Source organism: Pogona vitticeps, chromosome 4, assembly GCF_051106095.1.
Source record: "Pogona vitticeps strain Pit_001003342236 chromosome 4, PviZW2.1, whole genome shotgun sequence".
Classification (NCBI taxonomy): Eukaryota; Metazoa; Chordata; class Lepidosauria; order Squamata; family Agamidae; genus Pogona; species Pogona vitticeps.
Window position 1 is genome coordinate 125,504,009 of NC_135786.1, and position 26,508 is coordinate 125,530,516.

Here is a 26,508-nt window from a genome sequence, read left to right on the forward strand (position 1 = left end):
ATCACTCTTATTTGTATCAGTTCTACTTTAACTTTAAATCTCTAATAACCCTCTGTACCATTCAGCATTCTTGCAGATCTCTAACTCACTCTAAGTTCACTTTTAAGTTTCACACTGTCTCTCACTACCAGAATCTCCCTCAGACTGCATCCACCAGCCTTTATATCCAGCCCCCTGCCCCCTTGGCTCCACCTTCCGTCCACCCATTGGCTCCTTCTTCCCTGTTCTGCTGTGATGGACAGGTGAGGGCAGGGCTGTTCACTACACCCAGTTCCTGGTGTTAGATTTCTGGGCCTCTCTTAGGGTAACCATGTGTAACTGCGAAGTCTGAGAAGACCAGATAGCCCAGGTAGACAATTTTAGGGAAAACTTCTCCAACAGATAGTGAGATCCCAAACTGTTACCCTGTTTCCCTGAAAATAAGACCTAACCTGAAAATAAATCCTAGTATAATTTTTCAGGAAGCTCGTAATATAAGCCCTACCACAAAAATAAGCCCTAGTTCAGTGAAACCCCGCTCTCCATCATTGTGCAGCAACTAGAAGAAGATGACATGACTGTATTTGAATAAATGTAGATTGTTGTACGTGGGGGAAAAAACATTCCCTGAAAATAAGCCCTAATGCAGTTTTTTTGGAGGAAAATTTAGTATATGACCCTGTCTTATTTTCGGGGAAACAAGGTAATAGCTTTATAAGTTAGTACTAGCACTTTGAATTTGGCATGGAAGCAAATAGGAAGCCAATGCAGGCATGCTCAAATCAGAGAAACATGGTCCTATCTCTACACTCCTGACAAGAACCTGACCCCTTCATTTTGTACCTCCTGTAGGTTCCATATTGCCTTCAAAGGCAGCCCCACATAGAGAGCATCACAATAATCAGTCCTAGAGACTCCCAATAAATGAATCAGTGTGGTCAGGGATTTTCTGTCCAGGAAGGGCTGCAACAAGGAAATCTGCTGCGGATGGAAAAAGACACACCTGGCCATGGCTGATATGCTTCTCCATGGAGAGTGTTGGGTCTAGAAGCACTCCTAACTTGCAAATCAGGTCTTTCAGAGGGAGCATGATCCCATCCAGACCAGGCAAAATGCCTCCTAGATTCTCCTCCCAACAACATGATCTCTATTTTGTCCAGATTCAACTTCAGTCTGTTAGCCCTTATCAGGGTCACGCACCATTCCAGGGTCTGAACGACTTCCACTGCTGATGAGGAAAAGGAGAGATATGGTTGATGACAGCATGCTCCAAATGCCTGAATGATCTATCCCAACAGCTTGAAGAAGTGATTGTTGTTCCTTGTTCTATTCTACAGAAAGTTGAGACTCCACCATGGCTTCACTCATGCTGAAAAGGAGGTTTGTAGATGTAATATTAGTTTGCTCTGCACTTTCAATCCATTTTCTCAAATCTATGGGACTCAACATGAACATTCAAAATCCATGCACCCATTCCAATCAGAGAAACATTTCAGAAGTTTTGTTTTCTACAATTGCCCAACAAGTATGCAGCTATTTAAAAATTTTCAGTTGAGTTCTGTTAAAAGTTCTGAAATAATACATGTCTGAAGTGTGAATTGCTATTTTGTTTATTTAATTTCTGTGGCAGCCTTAGGAAACAGAGTAGTAGCATAAGCTGAAGCTTCAGGTACAGCTCTCAACATGAATGTGCCAAAGGCTTATATTGCTATAAAAACCAGTAGCAACAAATATAAAAAGGCCAAGAATACCATCTGCATTAAATAAACATTTGCATGTAGACTCTTCTTCCTGCCCAGGAAGGAGGTCTATAAATAAGACAAATAAACAATAAATAAATTTGTCTAGTTACTTGGCAAACCTGAGACATTACTTGCAATTTTGATGAATATTTATCAAAAGATAATTCTGATCATGCCTGAAACAAATGCGCTCTTAACCAAATGAACTGTAATTTGTTACTCAAACCCAAGGTATCCGTTTTTTTTCCTCTTTGTCCTTGACTTTCTTTGGCTCTTAATCTTTTTTTAAAAAAATCTGTTTGTTTTCTTGATACTTTATCGCTTCTCTTGCCTAGTATTGTTTCCACAGGAAAATAGTCTAGAAAATCTCTTCAAATGACCAAAGTGTGAGATGAACTTAAATCCTCAGCCTTCAAGCATCTCAGAGTTTCTCAGGCTCAATACATCTTCCTTTTGGTCTCCGTGAGAAGCTGATCAAAGGTGGGATTGCTGTTTTCTCTCACCATCCATGCTTCATCTTCCAACATGTCAGCCAGAGTCTTAGTTTCTCTAGCCAAAAGTAGCTGCCAGGCTGAGATGGTTCCAGCAATTGAGAGAGCAGGAAATGAAAGCCTTCGATGGTTAAACCTGCAGATAATGGCTAAAAGGAAGACTTTTCAGTTGTGGTGTCAGTGAAGAGGCATTCACCCAAAATTTTCTATGAATCTGCCATGGTGGCCACTCACAATTCTGCCACTGAATTAGACTAGCCTCAACACTGTGACAAACATTTATCCTCCATTGCATCAACACCTGCTAAAAAGCAGAGATAGACATTAACAGCGGTACTTCCATATCATCACACTGGACACTTTCTCTTGTTCAGCCTTCCTTATAGCAATAGCAAGTGATCACCCATTTTTGTTGCTGCAATGGCTGGGCAGCCGTTTTGATTTTCCACACTTTCACGCTTTCCACCAAGTTTGCAGTTTATCCTCGCCCCACCTGTTTTACATATGTTGTTCCTTGTGTTAAATGAAGATGAGTTCATAAAATTAATAAGACAGTTGTGGGAGGTAATAGGACAAGCCCGCATTTCCTTATTTCTCCAAAATTATCTATGTAGTCTCAGTCCAGCCCCTAAATGCAAGACCCCTGCCAACAAAATAATCAGATCTTCTACACAAAAGCCAGCTATTAGTTCAACATCTTTATTTCCTCAGACATTTACTGCTCTCTCTGAAACCATAGGTTCTGTTCTAGTCCCTAGAAATCAGGATGTGGATTTTGAGATATTATTAGTAGTTAGGTAGCATAGCATTCATCAAATCAATCTTTGACAGCTACAACAGGCCTGTAAGGCGGGACATCCGGTCAAGAATCGACCCTGGCCCCCTCTGCCGGAAGGGGCGGGGTTCTGGGTGACGTCAGGGGGTTGTGGAGGCCCCTGTGGACCTATAGGAGGTTTACCTGGAGTTGGGGGACCCCCGTGACCCTAGGGAGGCCTGAGGATTGGCTCCCAAAGGGTAGGGCAGGCCTGAGTCCCTGTAGACCAATAGGAGCCGTTGGAGGTTCTTCCTAGAAAAGCGGGGTGGTCCTAAGGCATGCCTGAGTATGCCTTAGGCCACCTGACTCAGAAAGTCCCTGAGGATTGGCTTCTGAAGGGTGGGGCAGGTCTGTGGCCCTGTAGACCAATAGGCACCGTTGGAGGTTCTGCGTAGAAAAGGGTTGTGTTCCTAAGACATGCCTGAGCATGTCTCAGGCCACCTGACTCACAAAGCCCCTGAGGATTGGTTCCTGAAGGTTAGGGCAGGTCTGCATCCTTTAGGCACCGTTGGAGAGTCTGTGTAGAAAAGGCTTGTCTGAGCACGCCTTAGACCACCTGCCTCAGAAAACCCCACAGCTGCGTTTTTGGAGAATTCTCCGTGTTAACCGCACTTTGCAGTAGCTCTTTTGCCTTGGAGACGATGGCTGGCAAAGAAAACCAAACTCCTGAGACAAGCCAAAAGCTTACGGGGAGACCCAAAAGGCGTTTGCGTCCCCGGGGGTACTACCAAGGGCTGGTGGAGCTATCCCAACCCTTGTGTCCCTTAGGAACCCCTACAAGGCTCAGGGGATGCTTGCCTGAAGAAAAGCTAAGAAAATTCAAGTCTGCAGAAGACCTATACCTGTTTACCGCAAATACAAAGCAGAGCCCGAACAGTGTAAGAAAGCCTGCCTGCCTGCCTGCACCCTGCTGTGGGGTGATGAAGAATCTGAGTAGGAGCTCAATAGTGCTTGTGACCAAGGTTTAAAAACAGGTTTGCAGAGGCCGCCCGGAGAGACCCCGAATCCAGTAGAGCATGTGGATGGCGGTGTGCTGGCGACACCGGGAGCTGTGGGGCTTGACGATGGTCCTGAGGAGCAGCTGCTGGAAGAGAATCAAGATGAAGTTTTCGAGAGTGATGCAGAGCATCAAGTCAATGAGCCTGAAGCCATTCTGGTAAGAGCTATTTTCTAAAAGACGTAGTTAAGTGTCTGTTATAAGGGGTTTTAAAAACCATAGTTAGGGCTTTATGCTAGGGTTGGGTTTAAGGTCTTTATAAAAATTACTGAAAACTTGTTTCATTTCCAATCACAGGAGAGTATGTTTCAAGCTCAAACACATGAGAACCATGGTTATGATGGTGATGACAAGGATGAAGATCTTGAGTGTGACTGCGGATATTGGGTGCACAGAAAGGCCCTGAAAGCGGCAAACAACGTTTCAAACTTACCCCATGGAGACGGTCCTATTTGAATTTAAAATGTAATGCCGATGTTATTCTCTAGGCAGTTTGTAAAGCTAAAATGTATGCGGTATGATTCTACTAACCTTTGATTTAGATGTATGATTCACAATATTGTTGTAATATACTAGCTTTTAATAAAGAGGCTTTATCGTATCATAATCTGTTCATTTTTGTGCTAAGGACAGAGATGACTGCCCGGGGTAAAATACTGCACAGTATTTATTATACATCCTCAACAGAGGGCAGTTTTGGGGGCCTGAAGCCTCTATTTAGTGAAGCCAAAAAGCAGGACAGAACATTGAAGGTCAGGGATGTTTCTCAATGGCTTTCTGATCAGGAAGCCTACACATTGCATAGACCGGCTAGATTGCATTTTAAAAGAAATAAGACAAGGGTTTCCAAAGTAGATGCTCAATGGCAGACAGATCTGATCGATATGCAGCAATTTGCACAGTACAACAAGGGTTACAAATATATTCTGGTCTGCATAGACATCAGCTTGGCTTTTTTGTAATCTGTCAAGTCTGACCTTAAGGGAATCCCCCTCATCTCAGAGTCTAGGTGTCTTACTGTAGTGGACCTGATGTTTTCTGGTAAACCCCTCAGCTCTTGTAGCTGTGCACTGGAGACCAGATACATCTTTTCAGCATATTCCATTACTTATTAGTTAAAAGACTGGTTATTAGAGGGACGGCAAAACCCAATAAAGGGCCCAGGAAGCCTCCAGACTGCTTCACCAGATGCTTCTTCCAACAGAGGGGGACCCTTTTGTTACTCAAGGTTTTAATCAGCGTACGTTTTTTCTTTAAAACATGTACCTGTTGAGGCGTTAGAGCAATGTTGACCTTTAAAGTATTCAGAGCTATTTCTGAAATGGCGGTGATCAGATCATCCGAAACAGCGCATAAAATGGCTTTTCTCTGGCATATAGGTGTCTTAATAAGAAGTTTCAAAAGAGGGAGGTTTCGTCTTATACGTTCAGACATGTCGCCTTGTGGAGGACCCTGTTCCAATAAAGAAAGTGATTCAAAGCAGACGTCTTTTGTTGCCTGATGCAGCCTTCTTCATTGTATAGATCACAGGCCAGTCAGGAGGGAAAAGACCGGTCCTAAGTCTATAAGATTCAGGAGTATTGGTATTTAAATCTACCATTAGATAACCATGGGCGGGGGTTGTAGCATCTGCGAAAGCTTCCATGAAGAATTGACCGTTTCGTGGGTACATCTGCCGGGCTAGAGTGGCAATTTGCTGTTTATCCTTGGGGTTTTTAAATAGGACCATATACTTGGCATTTAAACTAATGCTGCGGGTGTTTTTCCCCTTGCAGAAAATGTTCTGAGTCATTAAAAAAACACTTACATTCCTGTGATGCATATATTGTGTAAATAACTTTTCCACTTCGTTATTATCAAACGCACACTGCATCAAATCGTCTAAAATCAAGAAGTTTATTTTAGTGATGGGTAACAGATCATCATCAGCAAATTTTTCTGGTAATAATAATAATAATAATAATAATAATAATAATAATAATAATAATAATAATAATAATAATAATAACAACAACAACAACAACAACAACAATAACAATAATAATAATTTATTGTCATTGTAAGTATATACACATACAACGAAATTCACAGACACCCAGAGACCAGACACATGCACACACATAAAATTCCCAAACACTCCCCACCCACTAAAAGTCCCCCACTAAAAATACAAACATCTACACCGCAGGCCAAGTAATACAGTCCAACTAATTATTCACTACTGGTGGTCTTTAAGCTCATTATTAATTGCAGTTATAGCTCTGGGATAAAAACTATTGAGAAAACGTGTGGTCCGAGTCTTAATTGTAATCCTTCTACAAAATGAACAAAGGGATATTCACAAAGAATCTGAGTATATAGCGGCTGCCAACAATTGTAAAACCAAACGATATTTTCAGGCATATCAGAAAATACAGCACAAGCATTGTCCAACATTCTTTTATAAGAATGGCTGAATGCTAGAATGGCTGAAAAAGGATGGACCCACCTCGTATTCATTTCAATAGCCATAAGGTAGGGTTTTAAAGCCTTCGGTAATCACTCTTTTGTCATACACCACCTTTTGAGTTTTTCTTAAAAGCTTTGTGTGAATCAACCACTGATGCTTGTCCCTAACAATTCCTGGTTGTTGTACAACTATTTCACGGGTTGTGCTGTCTTGTTTGTCTAAAACATGTGAAAAACCAGTTCTTTGAGGCTATCGAAATTATTTTTTTCACAGTTAGCAACATTCAGTGTGATTCCTTTGACCTTCAATCACGCTTTGCCATCACTAAGCTTATATCCGTAAGTTTTAGGGCCAGCAGCCACATATTCTTTAATATGTAAGCCTGTTGGTATTTCACTTGTGAGGTCCCCGAGGTAATCCCCTAAGGGAGGATTCCATTCCCCCTCCCTCTGTACAAAAATGACAGAATCTGTATCATGATAGAGAACTCTATCCTGCAATTTTTCGAGGAGGTTATAAAGCTCCAAGCGTGCATAAGCTGTGGTAAAACAGGCTATGAATACATTCTTCATTCCTTTGGTTGTTATTCTATCCCACAGGACCAAGTGGTAAACCACGTCTTACTGGTTTATATCTAGAAAAACCCATAAGGGTTACCAAAGTAAAAAAAATTGCTTGATAGCAAGTAATTTTTATGGTTGTTATAAATATTTCCAAACTGCAGAGCCAGAAATGGCCAATTTATTTGTTATATTTACATCCCGCCCATCTAGTCATTCAACTTCTATGGGTGGCATACATCAGACAAAGTAAACAATTAAAATAACATCAGTATCCAAGAATAAGTAATCATTTAAGATGGAAAAAGACAAAGAAGATAGATCAAATAGTGCCCGGAGGGAAGGCCTTCTTGAATAGCCAGGTTTTTAATTGGCTTTTAAAAATACCCAGTGAAGGGGCCATACGGATCTCTGAAGGTAGATTATTCCATAACCGAGGAGCCACTGCCGAGAAGGTCCAGTTTCTTGTTTTTTTTCCTTCCGGGCCTCTCTCGGCATTAGGCTCCTCAGTCACACCTCCTGACTAGATCGAGTGATGCAGGTAGATTTTGGTGGGAGGAGGTGTTCTGTCAGATAGCAAGGTCCTAAATCATTTAGGGCTTTGTATGTCATCATTAAATCTTTGAAATCAACGCGGAAGTGCACGGACAGCCTATGCAATGCGGCCAGAGTGGGAGAGATATGATGGTGTTTTCTCACCCCACTAAGAAGTCTGGCCGCCATATTCTGCACTATTTGAAGCTTCCGCATCAGTCTCAAATGTAGCCCCACGTAGAGCGCATTACAGTGGTCAAATCTCAAGATTACAAGCGCATGCGCTAAAGTGGTGAGCGTCCCAGCATCAAGATAGAGAAACATGCACCCTGCCAGGTGATGTACATTATCTTTTGGAGTACAAATTGTACCTTTTAGATCTTTTACACAGTTTCCTACAATAAGTCTTCAGAATGTCTCTGATCTTTGCAGATGAAACACACATTGCTCCCCTGTGAACACATCAAGGATCACTAGGTCTGCATTTAAACATTAGGAGAAGTAGAAAATTCCTATCTAATAATCCTGGATCTGGTTTTTAAAAGTCCAGTGATCTGACACATATGTCAGATGGAGTCAGTGCACGGTAGGATGAAAAATGTAGGCAGGGGGATTGGATAGAGTAGAAGTTAAAGCTATGAACACTGACAGCAAATAAAACAATTTTAACTTAAATTGTCACAGAATTTGGTTCATCTTCTCACCTTTTAATGTTGGAGGCAGCATTATATTATGCAACTTCACATTCTGTCTGATTGTACAGATGTATGATTCACTCTCATTGTTAAGGATTTCAGAGTCTTTGGTCTTCAAAATGGCGGTGGCTTTGAGGAAGAGTGAAAAGGAACAAGATAACTGGATTAAATATCATTATTAATTTGTTTAATTATTAACTGCTGTTCTGCCTACCAAAGCAAAAGACAAGAACATCTCTCAATGAAGAAAAATATTATTTCAAAACATACTAAACAATTATGGAAGCCAAAGCCTCAATCAAATCACATAGTTTTAACTAAGGATATGCCTTGAGTGTCTGAGCAAAAGATGCAAAATACAAGAGGCTCTCTTTTGCATAATTCATAATCTTTCAGGGTTTGCTGAAAGACAGCCTATGAATATAAATGATTTTGTGTTTTTGAAAGAAGAGCTCACAAATGTTTTGTGTTTCTTTTGTATTTTCTCTTTGGTATAATCTTTCAGTGCTCTTTCACCCTTTACTATGTGCTGAATAACTTGAAAAATGTTTCATCCAACAGTGTTGCAAGGACTATCAGCAGCTAAGGAAAACATCTGAGGGAAGCAGAAATTCTGAATCTGTAAAAGGGACTAGAATCCAATCAGAAGTGTGTTTTCTTCAATTGTTCATTGTCGGCTGCTGAGCTCTTACTAGAGCCTTCCATCTTGGATTTGTATGTTTTGGGATTATTTGTGTGTCTACCTGATTTCTTTCAGGATTTTTCCTTTGTAGGCTTTCCAGGGGTCCTTTACATTTTTGAATCATTTTTGCTATTGCCTTGCCTCCCTACCGCTGCCTACTGGAATCAAACAAGAGAAATGGAAGCATCAAATGGTGGGGAGGGGAAAAGAGAAATATCATCATATTCGGAAGACTGATACTGTATAATTTTTTTGCCTGTATTTACTTGCTTTCTTTTAAGGTTTTTTTATTTTCTGAAAGGTTTTTTTGATGTTTTTTTTTTGTTCTTAATTTTGCTGGGTTTTTTCATGAGTCTTCTCTGGTTGATTAATTTTTAAAAATTGTTATTCAGTTAATTTCCTGTGTATTTATTCTGGTAAAGATGTATGTTTTGGTTCGGGTTTTGGGGGCTGTTTTATTTGTTTCTGTGCAAGTGTGAGGGCCAAGTGGTGGGCTTTGCGATTGGGTCTGTCTCCCACTGGGCTGTGTGTGTAGTGGTGATTGTTTGGGCACAACCTAGGTAATTTCTCTCTTCTTTTTCTAATGATTACTTTTCTTTCTCATGTACTGCTACTTGCTTTTGCAGTAGTCTGATTCTCTATTGCCTTGCCCCTATTTTTCTAGAGTATTTTTAAAGCAATCTTTAGGATTTTTGGAGAGTCATAAAACACAAACGGGGAAACACGTATGAGAAATTCAAAAGAGGTTTTCCTTTTTATGCAAAATGAAAGGATGTTTACAGAGAAAATATGAAAATGAATGAGACACCCGTGAAAGAACATAAAATGAAAGAAACTTTTTAAAAAATGCATTGGGCATTCCTAGTTTTGACTGCCTGTTGAAAATTCAGCAAGGTTAGAGCCAGACTAACATCTGAATGGAGGGAGTTTCAAATTAGGCTTCTGGGGATTAAATTTGTCTGTCTTGACTTTTCTTTTTTTTTTTTTCCCCATCCAATACTGTGTGATCATGTCAGAAAAGTAATGAAGACCATCTGGCAAAAATCCAGATGAAAACAATGGGGCAGGTACTGTTACAGACAGCTATGACATCACCTGCCCGTCACTGATGAAGCTGTGTGTCATCTACCAATGGCGTGACGGAGGGTGGGACATAAGGGGTGGAGCTGTTGTATATAAGGGGAGTGAATGGTGTGAGATAGTCAGATAGGGCTTTAGAGTTAGGGACGGTTAGGGTTTGGAGATAGATCTGTGCTATATAGTGAGAGTGTGTGAGTGTGACTGTTATATTATTATAGTGATTGACTTATTATCTACATACAAGTGATAACAAATAATATAAATATAGAACCAGTATTATGAAGGCCACTATTGTAGGCTGTGAAATTGCTGGGTTTTTGTTTCTATTTTGCTTTGTGGCTGGGAATGGTCTTACTTGATGTTAGCACAGCTTTGTTGTCTATGTCCTATCGTAGTCTCCATTCCACCCATCTTGTTGCTATACAACTGCTTGGCAATTAAAAACAAAACTCCAACAATGCTATATGCCATCAAATCACTTCTGATGTGTAGTGGCTATATTTATTTATGTACATTTATATCCTACCCAACTAGTAGCCAAGCTACTACTCTGGCCGGCTGACAGAGCAACACATAGTCATCATCAAAAACAACAGCAACAACAACAACACAATAAAACAAGAGCAGAAATTAATGACAGGCTGGCGGCAGGAGGGATGCATAAAATTACTTCTTTAGGGGGCAACCTATTGAAAGGTTTGGGAAAATACCAGTTGCCTCCTAAAAGCCAGGAGTGATGGGGCCAGTCGTACCTCTGGTGCGAGGGAGTTCCAAAGAGAATTGACCATCATAGAGAAGGCCTAGTTTCAGGTGGCTGATTTCCGGGTCTTCTTCAGGGTGGTCACCTGGAGTCACCAAGTATGAGAGGTGTGGGTGGGAAGGGTAGATATTTTAAGGGAGAGGTGCTCAGCCAGATAACAAGGTCCTAAACTGTTAAGGGCTTTAAAAGTTAGCATAAGCACCCTGAACTTGGCCCAGAAGCAAACAGGCCGCCAGTGCAGACAAGGCAGGATAGGGGTCATAAAAAGATGCCCCAGAGACTACCCTGTCAGCAGTGCTGTGCACCTGCTGCAGCTTCTGAACCACCCTCAAGGGCAGCCCCACATAGAGAGTATTGCAGTAGTTTATTTTCAAGATTACAAGCGCATGGATCAATGCTGTAAGGCAGGAGTCCCCACCCCCCAGTTTGCAACCCAGCAGCGGTCCGCAGCCTAGGCAGGACCAGGCCGTGGACACAAATCTACTGCCCCCCCCGAGCACAACACACACACAGTGAGCATGACACGCCCCCCGCGTGCATGCATGACACCCCTGCGAGTGTGACACACCCTGCATGGTTGGGAAAAGGTTGGGGTGCACTGCTGTAATGGACTTCCTGTCAAGCTAGGGACAAAAGGGCGAGTGAGTGTAACACAAGAAACATACACACCCTTTAACCTGAGAGATTAAAGGGTGTGTATGTTTCTTGTTTTACACTCACTCTTTTGCTTCACTGTTTAAGGCCAAAAGAGTTCTTCAAAATATTTTGGTGCAGAAAGACTGCAGCCACATCCCACTTGTTCCTGGTTCTGTCTTCCCCCAGCATCCATAATACGTATCATTTGGGATCCTCTAGCACTGGCAATTCTACATCAGGGAAGCTGCTTTTGGAAACTGTATAGTTTACATTCACTTAAATTTCTGTTTTAAAAAGCCAGAAAATTCAATTCTTAAAAAAGAACCTGCTGATTTATGAATGTGGAATATTGTGATTTTATACCCATGATTCAAAAATGCCAGCAAATGGTTGTTGCACACTATCATGCCTGCATTGCCAGCAGGAAAAAGGCTGCCAAATTTACATAACAAAGGGCAGCCTGAATATTGACAGCACTCATGTCAACAGTCAGAACAGTCTGCAGCAGTCATTCCCAGTGGGGGCCTTATGGCTCCCTGAAAGGTCAGAGGACATTGGAAGCGGACCATAGACTGGAAACAATTCTTCATGCACCACCTTATAAGGTTCCTTATGAGACTTATAAATCCTGATTCAGCCTATATTTTATGTTGTGTTTGTGGCTGTGGCCAAAGAAGCTTGAGAATGGCTAGTCTACAGAATACCCTCTTGTGCTCACTACTATCCAGAGAAACCAAGCAGGGGAATTCATCCTACATTGCCTGGGACGAAACCCCACATCTCTAGCTAATGCAAGAAGCTTGCAGTTTCCACCTGAAGGTATTTCTGCAGAATTTGCTCAGGAGGTTACACTATTATGTTTCTCTCTCTCCCTGCCCCCCCCACCCCCAGTTCTGCAACGCCCAGCCTAAACAGGGATCTTCCTGGATTTAAAAACTCGTTTATAATACTGTAATGGTAGAATAACGACATTAGCTACTCTTTGTTTTGATAACTTTTACAGAACAGCGGGCGAGGGGCTTTTATTTTTATTATTTCTTTATTATGTAACTTCATATTTGTTGATAAACTTTCCTAGGACTGAAAAAGTAACAACATTGCTTTCTTGTTTTTGTCAACTAACACTGTTGCCCACTTGACTCTCAGGAGCCTGCTCCCTTCTTGCCACCTGCCTCTCTCCGTCGTATCTGGAAAAAAACAAAACCCCTTCCAGCAAATCCTGTCTACAGATAAAGGAAATTATATTTTACAATTTCTGGGTTCTACCTAAACTTCAAAGCCTCGTTTCATTAGAGACCAGAAGCAGCACACTAACAGGCGAAAAAAAAAATGGAATAAGGATAGATCGGGAGAGAGTAGCTGTTAGAAATCTTAGAAACCCGCTGTTTCGTGGCCCGGTAAAACGAATATCACTGCCACACTTAATTGAACAAGAAGGGAAAGAAAACGCCAAAACAGAGTCTAGCCGTGACTCGGTCGCGCGTTTACGTCATCGTACGTGCCTGGAAAGGGGTGGGACTCCCGCCAAATTTAAACGGCCGGCTGGGCGCGTCTTCGAGAGGCTGTTGAGTGGCTTCTTTGCGGGAGGTCGAGTCCGTGAGTGGGGCGCCTGCCTCCATTTCTCAGCTGGGTTTGGGGGCGCCTCTTGGAAAAGGGCGCCGAGCGAAAAGGGGGCAATTTGGGAGGCAAGCTTTGTCCCCCTTCCTCTTAAGGGGCGGGAACGACAGTTTTCTTTAACGACGCGGGAAAAGGAAGCGGCGGCGGCGGCTCCACCAGGTAAAAGCTCTAGGGCCGTGGGGAGGGATGGGGAGCATGAATGCTGGGGACAAAGACGAGGGGCGGCCGTCGTCGTCGTCGTCTTGCGCTTGAGGGTCCCGAAGGCCCTGGGCTGCCTCCGGTGAGAAGCAGAAAGGCGGGCTAGGTGAAGCTTTTGGACCCAGTAGGGCGGCTCTTCATTTCCTCTGGAAGAGCGAGGGTGCGAGCACCGTGGCTTGCTTTGGAAAGGCCGGAAACAACACACAAGCACACACACACAGAAGGGGGGCGGAAACGACACACTCTCACACACAGAGGAGGTGGTGGTCCTGGTCCTTCGAAGCGGCAGGTAGGGAAGTGGCCTGAGGAGCTAGGAGAGGGTCCCTTTTTTCTTCTGAGGTAAAATGGCAACTGCAATTCTGGAAGGAATGCACTCGGATGTGAAGTTCAATGTATATATATGTCTCAAAACTGGTAATCGTTCCATATAGCACCTTGGTCTCCAAGACCCTGCGAGAAGGTCAGCACTCTTTGGGGGGGGGGGTGTCAATTGCAATATCTGCCTCTGTCACAGTTATTTTAAATACCGTAGGCGATTTATCAACATTTTCAGTTGATTACAGGAATGTGCCTATAAAAACGTATTTGCATATTTTAATCTCTGTTTTGTTAATAGGTTAAGCTGCATAATTACCTTATTGGGCTAAAGTTTTCAAACTTAATTTTCTTGAAATGCAAACAGCGTTTATTGTGCTTTAATGTCTTGCGGCCTTTGCAATCTTACTGTGAAAATGTAAAGTTGGCTACTTTAAATTGGTGGTTTGAAGAGTAATACACTGATGTAACAATTGTATCAATTCTTAGTCTGCTTATTGGCAAAGGTGTACAGTATTAGAGAGCCCTGTCAGTTTTTCCCTGCTGTGATCAGTGTGAAGGGAGTGGCTGATAGCAAGTGTACTATTTTTCCAGGTTTATTTCAGGTTTATCTGAGATGTAATTAAGAAAGTTTCAAGGCTATTGTATTATTTCTTTTGCAGTGGCTACTTAACAAAATATTTAAGTATTCAATAAAATATTTAATGTATTTTCACAAGTATAACGTGACAGTTACTCATGTGTTACAGTAGACTTTTCCTCACATGAGCAGATAAACTTACATTTAGTTATCATCTGCTTTGTCTCTAAACCCATACTTTATATTTTGTTTTCTTGTAGGATGGATAATTGTACTTTTCCAAGATATAATGAAAATGATATAATTGTACACATAAGAACCCACTTACTGACTTGTACTGAAGCTAAAAACTTTTCGAAAAATGATTTATTTCCAAATGTCAAGGTAAGATCTATGGAACAGCTTACTCCTTAAGTGAAATTAAAATGCAACACTATGATATATGTGGTGGCGCTGCGGGCTAAACCGCAGAAGCCTGTGCTGCAGGGTCAGAAGACCAAGCAGTCGTAAGGTTGAATCCACGTGACGGAGTGAGCGCCCATCGCTTGTCCAGCGAATCCACCATTCCATGAGGCAGTGTTTCCATTGTCAAATGGCTCTCACTGTCAGATGAACTTGGGTAAAAAAAGGGCAGGAAAGTAGGGTGGGTGAGGGAACACCTTCTAAACAGAACACCTTTTAACCCAATCACCTTTGAGTCTACAGTAAACTCCATTTTAAAGCCTGCCTGCATCAACAAGCACCACAGCCCCTCACAGAATATTTTCTGATTTTAAGAGAGACAGACCTCGGAGCCACATCTTAAAACACACATTTTAAAACAAAAGAGAGGTCACAGTACACAAACCCTAGAAGCCAAAGAATCCAGCAAGCATTATTCCAGCACAGAACCCCTCATCACAAAAAGAGAGCAGAGAGAGAGAGAGAGAAGACAACTGGGGGGGGGGGAAGAGCCTTGAGTCTACAGTAAACTCCATTTTAAAGCCTGCCTGCATCAACAAGCACCACAGCTCATCACAGAATATTTTCTGATTTTAAGAGAGAGACCTTGGAGCCACATTTTAAACACACATTTTAAAACAAGAGAGGTCACAGTACACAAACCCTAGGAGCCACAGAATGCAAAAACATAAAATTTACATTTTTAAATTGCAGTCTAATTTTCACATTTAATTTTAATTTAATATTACAGTCTACTTTTCACATTTTAATCCACACAGCAAGACCCATCAGAGCACAGAAACATAACCCCCCACCTAGCCCTACCTCTCCCCAAGCTGCAAAAACCGTGTACATTACAGTGGTGCCTCGCTTAACGAGCGCACCGTTTAACGACGAATCCGCATAGCGATCTGTTTTTTCAGATCGCTAATGTGATCGCATTGCGATGTTTTCAATGGCAAAACATCGTGTTGCGATGATCGGTAAGCGTTTCGCTTACCAATCTTCGCATTGCGATTTTTTTTAAACAGCTGATTGCGGTTCCAAAATGGCTGCCGGACGCCCAAAATGGCCACCGCAACCATTTTTGCGCCCTGCCCTCGCTTACCGAGGGCGCAAAAATGGCAGCACTATGGAGGAACTTCAATGAACGGTGAGTTTGGGGCCCCAATGGGTTTTTTTGCTTTGTCCTTAGCATAGAACTATGGGGTTTTTTGATCCGTTTAGCGATGTTTTTGCATAGCGATGATTAATCTGAAATGGATTAACGTTGCTATGCGGGGCACCACTGTACAGTAAATACAGTGTACTCACCCAGAACAGGCAGTCTCTCTGTTTTAAAAAAGTCAAAAATTCAAACAAACAAACAAAAAATGCAGTCTGCACAGTACAGTACCAGGCAGCACCGTACAATACCAGGCAGTCTGAAGACTCTCTCCCTATCCACTCTCTAACCACTGGGACGAGTGAGGTAGCAGACAAGCAGCCTCTTCGCTGGCCAACGATTAACAGAAAGTTCAAATTTAGCGCTTTCCCCACCTCTCCCATGGTTTTCCCCCCTCTAACTCGAAGCTCTGGCTATGTTTAAAGTTAAGTAAACTAAATCAGCCCTGAGAGATAAGTAACATGTAAGCTTAGCATGTTTTCTGTTAAGAAACAAGTGTTTGTTTATTTGTTCTTTAGCCTGAAGTATTGCATATGATCTTCATGAGAACTTTACAAAGAGTGTACGGAATCCGTCTAGAACACTTTTACATGGTAAGTATTACAGTAGGGTATGGGTAAGACTAGATAGTGGCTGAAATCCTTGCCTAAGTTAGGTTGCAACTGTGCCTGTTGCAATTGGCTAATGTAAAGACCTGGCTCTGCAACAGCCGTTACTTAGCATTTATTTATTTATTTTTGCCATCTTGGACTCCTGTAGTAAAATTGGGCCCCATCTTTTAATGTATTTGTTTTCATTTACTATATCTGTGTTTTTGTGTAAACTTCCCAGAGTAGACATGTTCTAAGATGGGCAGTATATAAGTCAAATAAATAAATAATTACTCATCTGGGAATAGTTAATGTTCAGTCTGGGTGGGGAGAAATAATCTGAAGGAGTTATGTTCCTTAGAGTAGGCCCATTTGAATTAACAGAAGTTGACTCACCAAATCCTCACTGATTAAGTGGGCCTACACTTAGTTCAGTTTAGTACTCTAAGCAACAGGATTTCAGCCAATGCGTCTTTGCTTACATCTAAATAATTTAAGGAAGGAAGAATGTGTGTTTGGATAGTACATATTGGTCTTGATGTATTTCTAGATGCCAGTGACATTTGAAACTGCATATCCCCAGATTTTTGAAGGCTTCCTACCTATAGGGAATCTATTTATTAATATGTGAGTACCCTGAAATTCTGCTGTATACATTAATCTAAGAATTTTCTTTCTGAATTTGGTTGGTGATGGAATTTTTGTGTAGTCAGAAAAAAAATTCAGCTTATTTTACTAAAATCAGGAGGGTTTTACTCTAGCAAGGCACTGAATGCTTAGTTATTCTAGAACTAAGCATTCAGTGCCTTGCTAGAGTAAAACCCTCCTGATTTTAGTAAAGTCCAATGCTCCCTCTAATTTTCAGCCCTGCATGTGTGCGACTTCCCATGGGGTTCTGTTGCAGCCAAAGCAGCTGAAAACTATTGTTGTGGAGGAGGAGGAGCCTGGCACAGAGGGAGGCAGAATTGCCCGTATAGGTGTAGGCACACACCTTGGAGGGAACCTTAAGTCATAAAGAGAGCTGCCAATCATGTTTTTCCAATTTATAATAATTTTTAAAATTTGGATGACAGATAATTTTATTTGGTAATGTTATTAGAGATCTCTTGGCAGCATCTTCAGTGCCCACAGATTTTAATTGACAAATGTGAATAAAATAAAGTATGGGAAAATGCCATTTGGGGAATGGGTTGGCGAATGAATTAAAAAGACTTGTATTTTCAGAAGTCCTGTGTTCATTAAAATGAGATGCACATGCATATTGTAGCCATGCCTGGACTATGGAATTGTGCTTTAGGAGATTCATTTGATAGCCTACAACTTGACATGCTAATAATTTTTTCCCAAAGGGCATTTGGCTGTTGAGGAGTTATAATGGATTGAAGCCTCCTTCTCAGGCTGTTCTTCTAGTGTGCTTGGCTCTTGTTTTCCGTTTACTTTGTAATTTTTTAAAATTTGTTAGAACCTATCTTGCTCAGTTTTGATAACAACAAAAGAGCAGGGTCTACATTTTTCTTACATAGATAAAACTTGGATGTGGACTGCTAAATCAGAGTACTCTAAGTATAATTACAGAATGTGTAATGTTTTCTACAACTTTGGCAGGGAGCGATTTTTCCCAATCTGCCGTGTCAGTGACTTCCAGATTGCTGATGTCATAAATCCAAGTAAGCATTTAACATTCCTTTTTGGGTGCCGATATATTTTTCTCTTTGATAACTGTAGGTTTGATAGCTTTTACATTGGCTATCCTCAATAGCTAATTCTTTGAAATGTGGTTGTTAGTTTGCAAGCTTAGGATTTTATTTCATGTGGTTGTCTGAAAACTGTCATAACTCTAGATCACTGGTTCTCAACCTTGGCTTACTCAGGAGTTGTGGACTGCAACTCCCAGAAGCCTTCACCACCAACTGTGCTGGCTGGGGTTTCTGGGAGTTGCAGTTCAAAAACATCCGAGTAACAAAGGTTGGGAACCTAGGCTCTAGATCAGTGGTTCTTCACCTTTGTTACTCGGATGCTTTTGAACTGCAACACCCAGAAAGCCCAGTCAGGACAGCTGGTGGTGAAGGCTTCTGGGAGTTGCAGTCCAAAACTCCTGAGTAACCCAAGGTTAAGAACCAGTGCTCTAGATCAGTGGTTCTTAACCTTTGTTACTCGGATGCTTTTGAACTGCAACTCCCAGAAACCCCAGTCAGGACAGCTGGTGGTGAAGGCTTCTGGGAGTCGCAGTCCAAAACTCCTGAGTAACCCAAGGTTAAGAACCAGTGCTCTAGATCAAAACAGAACAGGGAGTGTGGTTTAATCAAGATATCTTACTGTATTATCTCTCTGGCTTACTGAGTGCTGGTGCAATGTGGACTCCTGACCATGTTGAAGTAGTAATCATGTCACAATAAGAAGAAATAACTTTTGTTTCCAGAGAGGAAAGTTTGGAAAAGCTCACCCAGCCGTGGCCATTACATGTCTAAGGAGGAAATTCATCCTCTGGTGATGGATGTTACCTTTTCAGCTATTCTAAGGACATTTGCCTGGCATCAGTTTCATTCTCTCTCTCACTCTCTCTCGTCCTCTTTGGAGAAGATCCCTCTCCATTCAAAAACAGTGTGTGTCTCCCATCATTTCTCATGACACTCCATGTGATTTCATCCTGTATTTCTGACCGAACCAAACCGAACTTATTGACAAGGACATTGCTATCCAATGAGATTGCTACGAAAGCAATCTGGTATTAGAGCTTATTGTTACTAGAGTTTATCATTGTGGAAACATTCTTAATCTTCTGTCAATTGCAAGTATAACAAGACCATCTGTTAGGATAGCTCCAGGAGATGTAGGTCATTTTAGTGCCAAGAGTTAGTGTTACAGGATAACATATAGTTATACCCCGTTTTAAAACACTTACTACAGGTTTGTGGCTGAAGCCTTTATGTTTATTCTCCTTTGCCTAACACAGTTTTCCTGTGTATTTTATAGCATCTCTTTGTTAATTAACATTTTAGGTAAAACATTACACACTCGGCATTTTGAAATGCACTTCACTTTTTTCTCTCTGTTTCACATGACGTAATTGTGTCATAGTTTACTCTTTCTCGTGAAAACTGACACAAAATTGAATAAACTATTTTGAATAAACTACAGTGGTGCCTCGTTTAACGATTGCCTCATTTAGCAATGAATTCGCATAACGATGTGTTTTTAAAGAAAATAATATGCACCGCATAACGATGTTTCCTATGGGCAATTTTCGCTTAGCGAAGTTTGGGACCATGCTTCGCATAACGAATGCGATTTTAGGTCCCCCGCTTCACTTAACGATGTTTCTTTTTTCAATTAAAAAAGTGTCTTAGAAGGGTCAAAAACGTTTCTAAATGCTTGAATTCGTTAGAGGACCCCTTAAGTCATGTGCAGACCTGATTTGGCTTTGATCTGACTTTTCGTTAATTTTTTGTGAATTTTTTTTTTTTGGCCCATAGGAACCAATGGACCTGTCAAAATCTGACAGCTCCATGCTTTCCTATGGGGGAGAAAACAATTCACCATAAATTAACGAAAGTTCAGATCAAAGCCAAATCAGGTTTGCACACGACTTAGGGGGTCCTCTAACGAACCCAAGAATTTAGAACAGTTGCTGAGTCTTCGTTAATTTTTTGTGAATTTTTTCTTCCCCCATAGGAAATAATGGAGCTGTCAGATTTTGACAGCTGTCGAAAGTTGGGGGAAAAAAATTCAGAAAAAATTAACGAAAAGTCAGATCAAAGCCAAATTAACTTTTGCATCCGTTTTAGAGGGTGCAGAAGCTAATCCAAGCATTTAAAACCATTTTTGCCCCTTGTATGACACATTTAAAATTGCAAAAATTGACTTCGCATAGCCATTGAAATGTATTGAGTCAGCTTCAATACATTCCAATGGAGGATACATTGTTTCGCTTAGCGATGTTTCCTATGGGGTTTTTTTTGCTTAACAACGGCAATCCGTTCCAATTGGAACGGATTAACCGGTTTCCAATGCATTCCTATGGGAAATGGTGTTTCGCATAGTGATGGTTTCACATAGCGATGTTTTTTTTTTTTTAACCAATTAACATCGCTATGCGGGGCACCACTGTACTTTTTTTATGTCATCAATAGCCTTGTTCTAAAACAAGTGAAGCGTTTTTGGCTTTGTAATATAAAATATCTTCATGGAGCACTTTTCCAATTATACTTTTACTTTTCTCAGCAATCTCCTAGCATGTTTTAAAATAATTTTTTAATTTTTAGGGCAACACTTTTGCACCTCATAAACTGCACCCCATAGACTCAAATTTTCTGGATTATTTTTCCCAAGTTGGGAGATCAGAGTTCTGCTTGTTTGACCTCACCTGATTTTTTTGTGGTTTCTCTTTACCGAGTTAATCAGAAAACAAGATATTGTGTTTATTAAAATTAAAAACAAGAAAGAACATAGTACTGTACATTTCAAAGTGGATGGCTGTAATTGATACAATGGCAGGGGAATCTAACAATAGCTGTAATTGTTTTAAATTTCATGACCCCTTTGAAAGCCTTTTAAATAATCCTAGGCAAATAATCCATAAAACTTTTTATCACACACATTTTTTCCTGGTTTTGCTGTGTTGCATGGCAAAGAAGTAAAGAGTTCCATCTAATTTGTAGTATCTCCCTGCATTTCTGTGTTGCAAATGAAGGAATGGGATTCCCTCCTCTCACAGCTAAATTCACTTCCAAACTGACCATGGTGGAAGGATGAAGAACTCCATCTGTCTTCTGCTTAGCCTGCCTGCAAACCTGCCAAGAATTCTGTCAGCTTGCCTATCTGGAATGCCTTGTTGCTATGGCTACAAGCAGAATGTTAAAAGTAATATGTTGTGTGGTTCCTGATAATCAGGAAGAACAACCTTCAGAACATGGCCAAAGAGCCCGAAAAACCCAGAACAACCATTAGATCCCGGCCGTGAAAGACTTCGCGAATAATAGGTTCTGTGCTTTCTACTTTGGATCAGTGGCAAATAACACTTGTCTGCAAAATTATTTCAATCTGCTGCTTGCCTGTTTACTGGTGCAGCCTTTGAAAATTTCCTGAAAACACTCACTGAATTCTCTCAAGTGTCCAATTCTGTTTTTTGCATGTAGAAATTACTGTGATAAACGCAACTGAACAAAGTTACTTTCTTCGCAGATGCCTTGAGTTACAATCCCCCCTCAGTCCAGTTGGTAATAGGGAGGATTTGTAGTCCAACACATTGAGAAGATGCAGTGTTGTCTGGAATTCTGTGACTACTGATTTAACAAATGAATTGAACTTTCTATAAAATGCCATCCACTTGGCACTTTCTAGACAGTACTCGATAAAATGATAACCAGGAATAAAAATTACATCCACGTTGCTTTGGGTCCTAGGTAGGACAGAAGAATTGCATGGGATCTTGAATTAGGATTCCATATTTAGCAATGGTTTTGAAAAAAGTATATTAGATTGTCTCAGCGTCTTGGCAAGAATTAAAAAGAAATGACAAAAAGGCAAAATATGGCACTTAAAAGACTATTGAAGTTATTTAATGTGCACTTTGAGTGCTCAAATCCAATTTGTCAGAGACAAAAAGCAGAAATAAATATTGAATAAATACACACCCACACACTTCCCCTCCCTTCCAGCTTACCTTAAGTTCCAAGGCTCCCTTTTTGCCCTTCAGCACCCTTGGGATATGGGGAGAAGCTTTTAATATTGCACAACTGCTGCAGCTGAGTTTTTTTATTATTATTTTAAAGGCTGCCCCTCCAACATTTCAAGGTCCCCAAAGCCTTCCCCAAGCAACAGGGAGCCCTGGAAAGCCTCAGAATCTGAAGGGGGGGTAAGGAAGTTTCAAATTTAATTAAACTAAAAAAGTAAACGCACAGGGTGATAACTTCATTCACATTTATGCTGCCGAGTTGCAGCAACTGGATTTCAGTCATAGAGTACAGTGGTGCCTCGCATAGCGATTGCATCATATAACGATGAAATCGCTTTGTGATGAAAATTTTGTGATCGCTTTTGTGATCGCTTTCCGATGTTCCCTATGGGGGAATGTCACTTTGCGATGATCGGTTCCCTGCTTGGGGAACGGATCATGGCAAAGCAAACTGCAGATCAGCGCCTCTGGAGGAGGGAGGGAAGGAGGGGTGAAGGGCCTGGACCCGATCCCTGCGCACAGCACCCCCTGGGGTGGCGAGCCAGAGAGCAGTTGTGGCGGGAGGTGCTGCAAAGGAGGAGGTGCCCGCCAGGGACCGGGATCAGGGTGGCAGTGGCTGGACGGGGGGGGCGGCGTGCCAGAGACCCCCTCCTCGCCCACCAAGGAGACCAGGAGTCCGGGGTTGGCTCACTGGCGGTGGCTGATGTGCCCCTTCCCTCCCCTCCTCCCCACCCCGGGTGGCTGCCTCCCTCCAAGCCCTCGCTTGCCGGCCTTAGCTGGGTGTCTCCCGGGCTAGCTGACTGGCTGGTGAGTGGTGGGTGGCCGGTGCGCCCCTTCCCGCCCCGGGCGGCTGCCTCCCTCCAGCCTGCTGCTCACCAGAGAAAGACCCTCTGGCCCACCCGTCTGTGCCCCGGGACAGCCCCGGCAAGGAGGCCGGGCGTCCTCCGGGCCTGGCTGGCAGTGGAACTTCGCTTTGCTATGATCGGTTCCGATCATAGCAATGCTTTTATAACAGCTGACTGGCGGTTTCAAAATGGCCGCCCTGCTGTTTCTGGGACGGATTCCTCCCTTACCGAACAGGGAAAATGGCCGCGCTATGGAGGATCTTCGCTGAACTGTGAGTTTGAAGCCCATAGGAACGCATTAATCATGTTTTAATGCGTTTCTATGGGCTTTTTTGCCCCGTATAGCAACAATTTTTCCGGAACGGATTATCGTCGCTATGCGGGGCAGCACTGTATTCCTCTGGGTTCATAATCGAGATCCCATTAGGCATAAATGTAGATGTTGTGGCCATCTCCCAGTGGGTGTCTTTTCTGAAACTGATGCAGTGCTATACTTTTCCAGCATAACAAATATTTAAAAGTTTGTGTGGATTCTTGACCTGCTACATGCAGCTTTCTGCCTTGCAGACATAATCTCCTGATTAGTATGAGTTCAACCTTCATAAAATATTTTAATTTTTAAAACTGCAGGTTGTGCTAAACCATTTCATTTTGTGTTGGTATTCCAGAAGCTAAAAGAACAGCTCGTTTTTTGAGTGGCATTCTGAACTTTCTTTTCTTCCGTGAATCTCGTCATCAAGTCTATCTAGAAATCCAGAACACATATGTAAGATCAAATCCAAATTTTTGCTTCAAAAATGTAACTTCTAGAATTTTTAAAATTGGTTGTGTTATATTCTTTTAACAGCTGTCCTAACCTAATAGAATAACTAACAGTTTGTGCACAGTGAAATCTCTCACAGAGGAAAATTAAATATTCTCCTTTATGTGTTTTTGTGCCAGCTTGGTCTTTGTTGAAATATTAAATAATGTTTATTGTTTAGAATATATGTATAATAGAATAAAACTCATAGTGCTTAGATGTATTGCTATTTGTTATATTTGTACTTGCCTTATAGACAGATGTATTTACTATAATAAACAGCTAATTCTCACATCCTAACACACATTTAGCCCTATCTGACCCTTTCACATATCATGACCCTATCATGGAGATATGCTACTTCATATTTACCCTATCTCAACGCAGTTACATATTGGACCCAACCTGAGAGAACTACTGACACCTGCTTTATTTATCTGTCCGATGGTAGACACATTCTGATTGGTTAGAATGCTTCACTATCCACATATAACATTCTGGCCCTACCCATGCAAACACACACACACACACACACACACACACACACACACACATGAATTGTACAATTATGTATACTGATTTGAGGACTGAACTTTGTTTTTTCCCGAGTTACTTCAATTTGGTGCAGGTCTTCGATTTTTTCCTGATTGAGTGAGGGCTATAGCTGGTCTTAAACTAGGACAGGGTTAACACCCCCTCCCCCGGACCTGAAACTGCCCCATTTGGACCCGAGTGTAGGTGTGTCTAGTGAGAAAGTGCTCTAACGTATACAATGAGGTTTGCCAAGTAAGGTATGCATTGTATCCATACATGCAGCAAAGCAACACTTTTTGTTTGTTCTCCCCCACTTTTAGGCAATTCTAAAAATGGGGGCAGCACAAACAAAATTGTAACTTTGAAACTGGGCTTTGGATCAGCACCACATTTGGCACAAGGATAGCAGACAGTCTGTTGTTGCTCTATGCCAGATTGGGGGAAGAGATCTGACAATTGCTTTGCGTTTGGGTTGAAAGTAGTTAACTGATGAAAATAGGAGTCAGGTCTTGGGATTTTCCCCTGCCTTGTGTGTCTTTGTGAATGGAATGGGCGCAAGAGGATCTCCTGTAGACCAGTGATTCCCAGCCTTGGGTAACCCAGGTGTTCCTGGATGAAGATTCTCAGAAGCCTTCACCTCTAGCTGTGGTCGCCTGGGTTTCTGGGAGTTGCAGTCCAAAAACACCTGATTTATCCAAGGTTGGGAACCACTGCTGTAAACCATCTTGACTGTTGCCATCGGTGTTGTCAACATTCAAACTGCCCTTTGCTATGTAAACCTTGGCATCCTTTTTTTTTTTTTTTTTTTTTGCTAGCAACGTGGGCTTTATATTGGGCAGAAGCATCAGACCATTTCCTGGAGGTTTGAATTATGGATACACAAGCACAATATACCACATTCATTAAACTGGATTTTTTTTAAAGAATTGAACATGTAGGATTGCATAGAAATTGAAGTATTCTCTTTTACAGAAATCAGCTATGGAAAAAGAACAGCAAGTTTCAACGGCAATTGAGGAGGCAACCCTGAAGCTAGAGAAACTTGAGTACGATAATTGATTACCTCACGTTTACTTAAAGTCCCATTCACAGGGCCCAAAATATAATATCCACATGCACTGGGATCAATGTGTGTTCTGCTGTCAGACATAGGATGTGGAGCATGAATCAGTGACTACAACATGTAAATCTTGCTTGCATGGTCTTCCCATCCATGTCCATTCTTTTTGTGATCTAGGGAGATATTTGAGTCCAAGGTTTGCTCCTTCGTCCTACACTATGTATAGCCGCTCTGTGGCCATGTTTAAATTGGTCCTTGATACTTATTCTTGGACATTTTAACAGGTACATTGATATTGCCAGCTAGTTTTTAGTGAAGTGTGTACCTTTCTTTTCATAAAGGACATTACAACTACTTGTTACTCTGGTGTAAAGTAAGGCTGAGAAACCTTTGGAGTATAGCTAGTGACATCAGAGTGCGGCAATTTGTTTTTGCCTAAAGAAATCAATAACTACCATTTTCTTAAATAAGAGTAAAGTACAGTGGTGCCTCGCACAACGATTGCTTCATACAACGATGAATTCACACAGCGATGGGTTTTTTTGAGGAATTTCCCCCATCGTTTAATGAAAAGGGACATTGGAAAGGACTTCAAAAGCACTGAAGCCGTCTTACAATGGGGCTTACATTGAAAGGGTCTTACAATGTTTGGAACAGGTTTTAAATGCTTACAATCGTTAGCCCACCTCCTGAACCCTATGCAAACTTAATTTGGTGTTGTTCTGAGTCGTCCTTAATTTTTGGTGATTTTTTGAATTTTCTCTCATTGGAATGCATTGAACTTTCCGTCCAATGCATTCCAATGAGAGAAAATTCAAAAAATCACCAAAAATTAAAGACGACTCAGAACAACACCGAATTAAGTTTACATTGGGTTCAGGAGGTGGGCTAACGATTGCAAGCATTTAAAACCTGTTCCAAACACTGTAAGGCACTTTTAAATGAGCAAAAACGGACTTCGCAAAGCCATTGAAATGTATTGAGTCGGCTTCAGTACATTCCAATGGAGGAAACATTGTTTCACTCAACGATATTTCCTATGGGTTTTTTCACTTAAAGACGGCAATCCGTTCCAATTGGAACGGATTAACCGGTTTTCAATGCATTCCTATGGGAAATGGTGTTTCACAGAACGATGTTTCACACAACGTTGATTTTTTTGGAACCAATTAACATCGTTGTGTGAGGCACCACTGTATAAGCCACCTTTCCTTCCCATTCCCTTCCCCCTTTTTGATTGCTCTTTTATGGCCTTGCTTTTGGTTGTT

At 41.6% G+C, this 26,508-nt stretch overlaps 1 protein-coding gene across 1 annotated transcript in view; it reads left to right on the top strand.

Moving 5' to 3' along the window:
- Window positions 1-12,949: 12,949 nt before the first annotated feature.
- The window catches only part of LOC110089355 (NUF2 component of NDC80 kinetochore complex), a 44,023-nt gene continuing 30,464 nt past the window's right edge, over window positions 12,950-26,508 (top strand). Inside the window, exons 1-7 of the mRNA XM_072998271.2 lie at window positions 12,950-13,195; window positions 14,390-14,513; window positions 16,254-16,328; window positions 16,876-16,952; window positions 17,931-17,992; window positions 23,513-23,610; window positions 25,153-25,226. Coding sequence (XP_072854372.1) covers window positions 14,391-14,513; window positions 16,254-16,328; window positions 16,876-16,952; window positions 17,931-17,992; window positions 23,513-23,610; window positions 25,153-25,226 — 509 coding nt within the window. The 5' untranslated portion in view covers window positions 12,950-13,195; window position 14,390. The remainder of the gene's footprint in view (window positions 13,196-14,389; window positions 14,514-16,253; window positions 16,329-16,875; window positions 16,953-17,930; window positions 17,993-23,512; window positions 23,611-25,152; window positions 25,227-26,508) is intronic.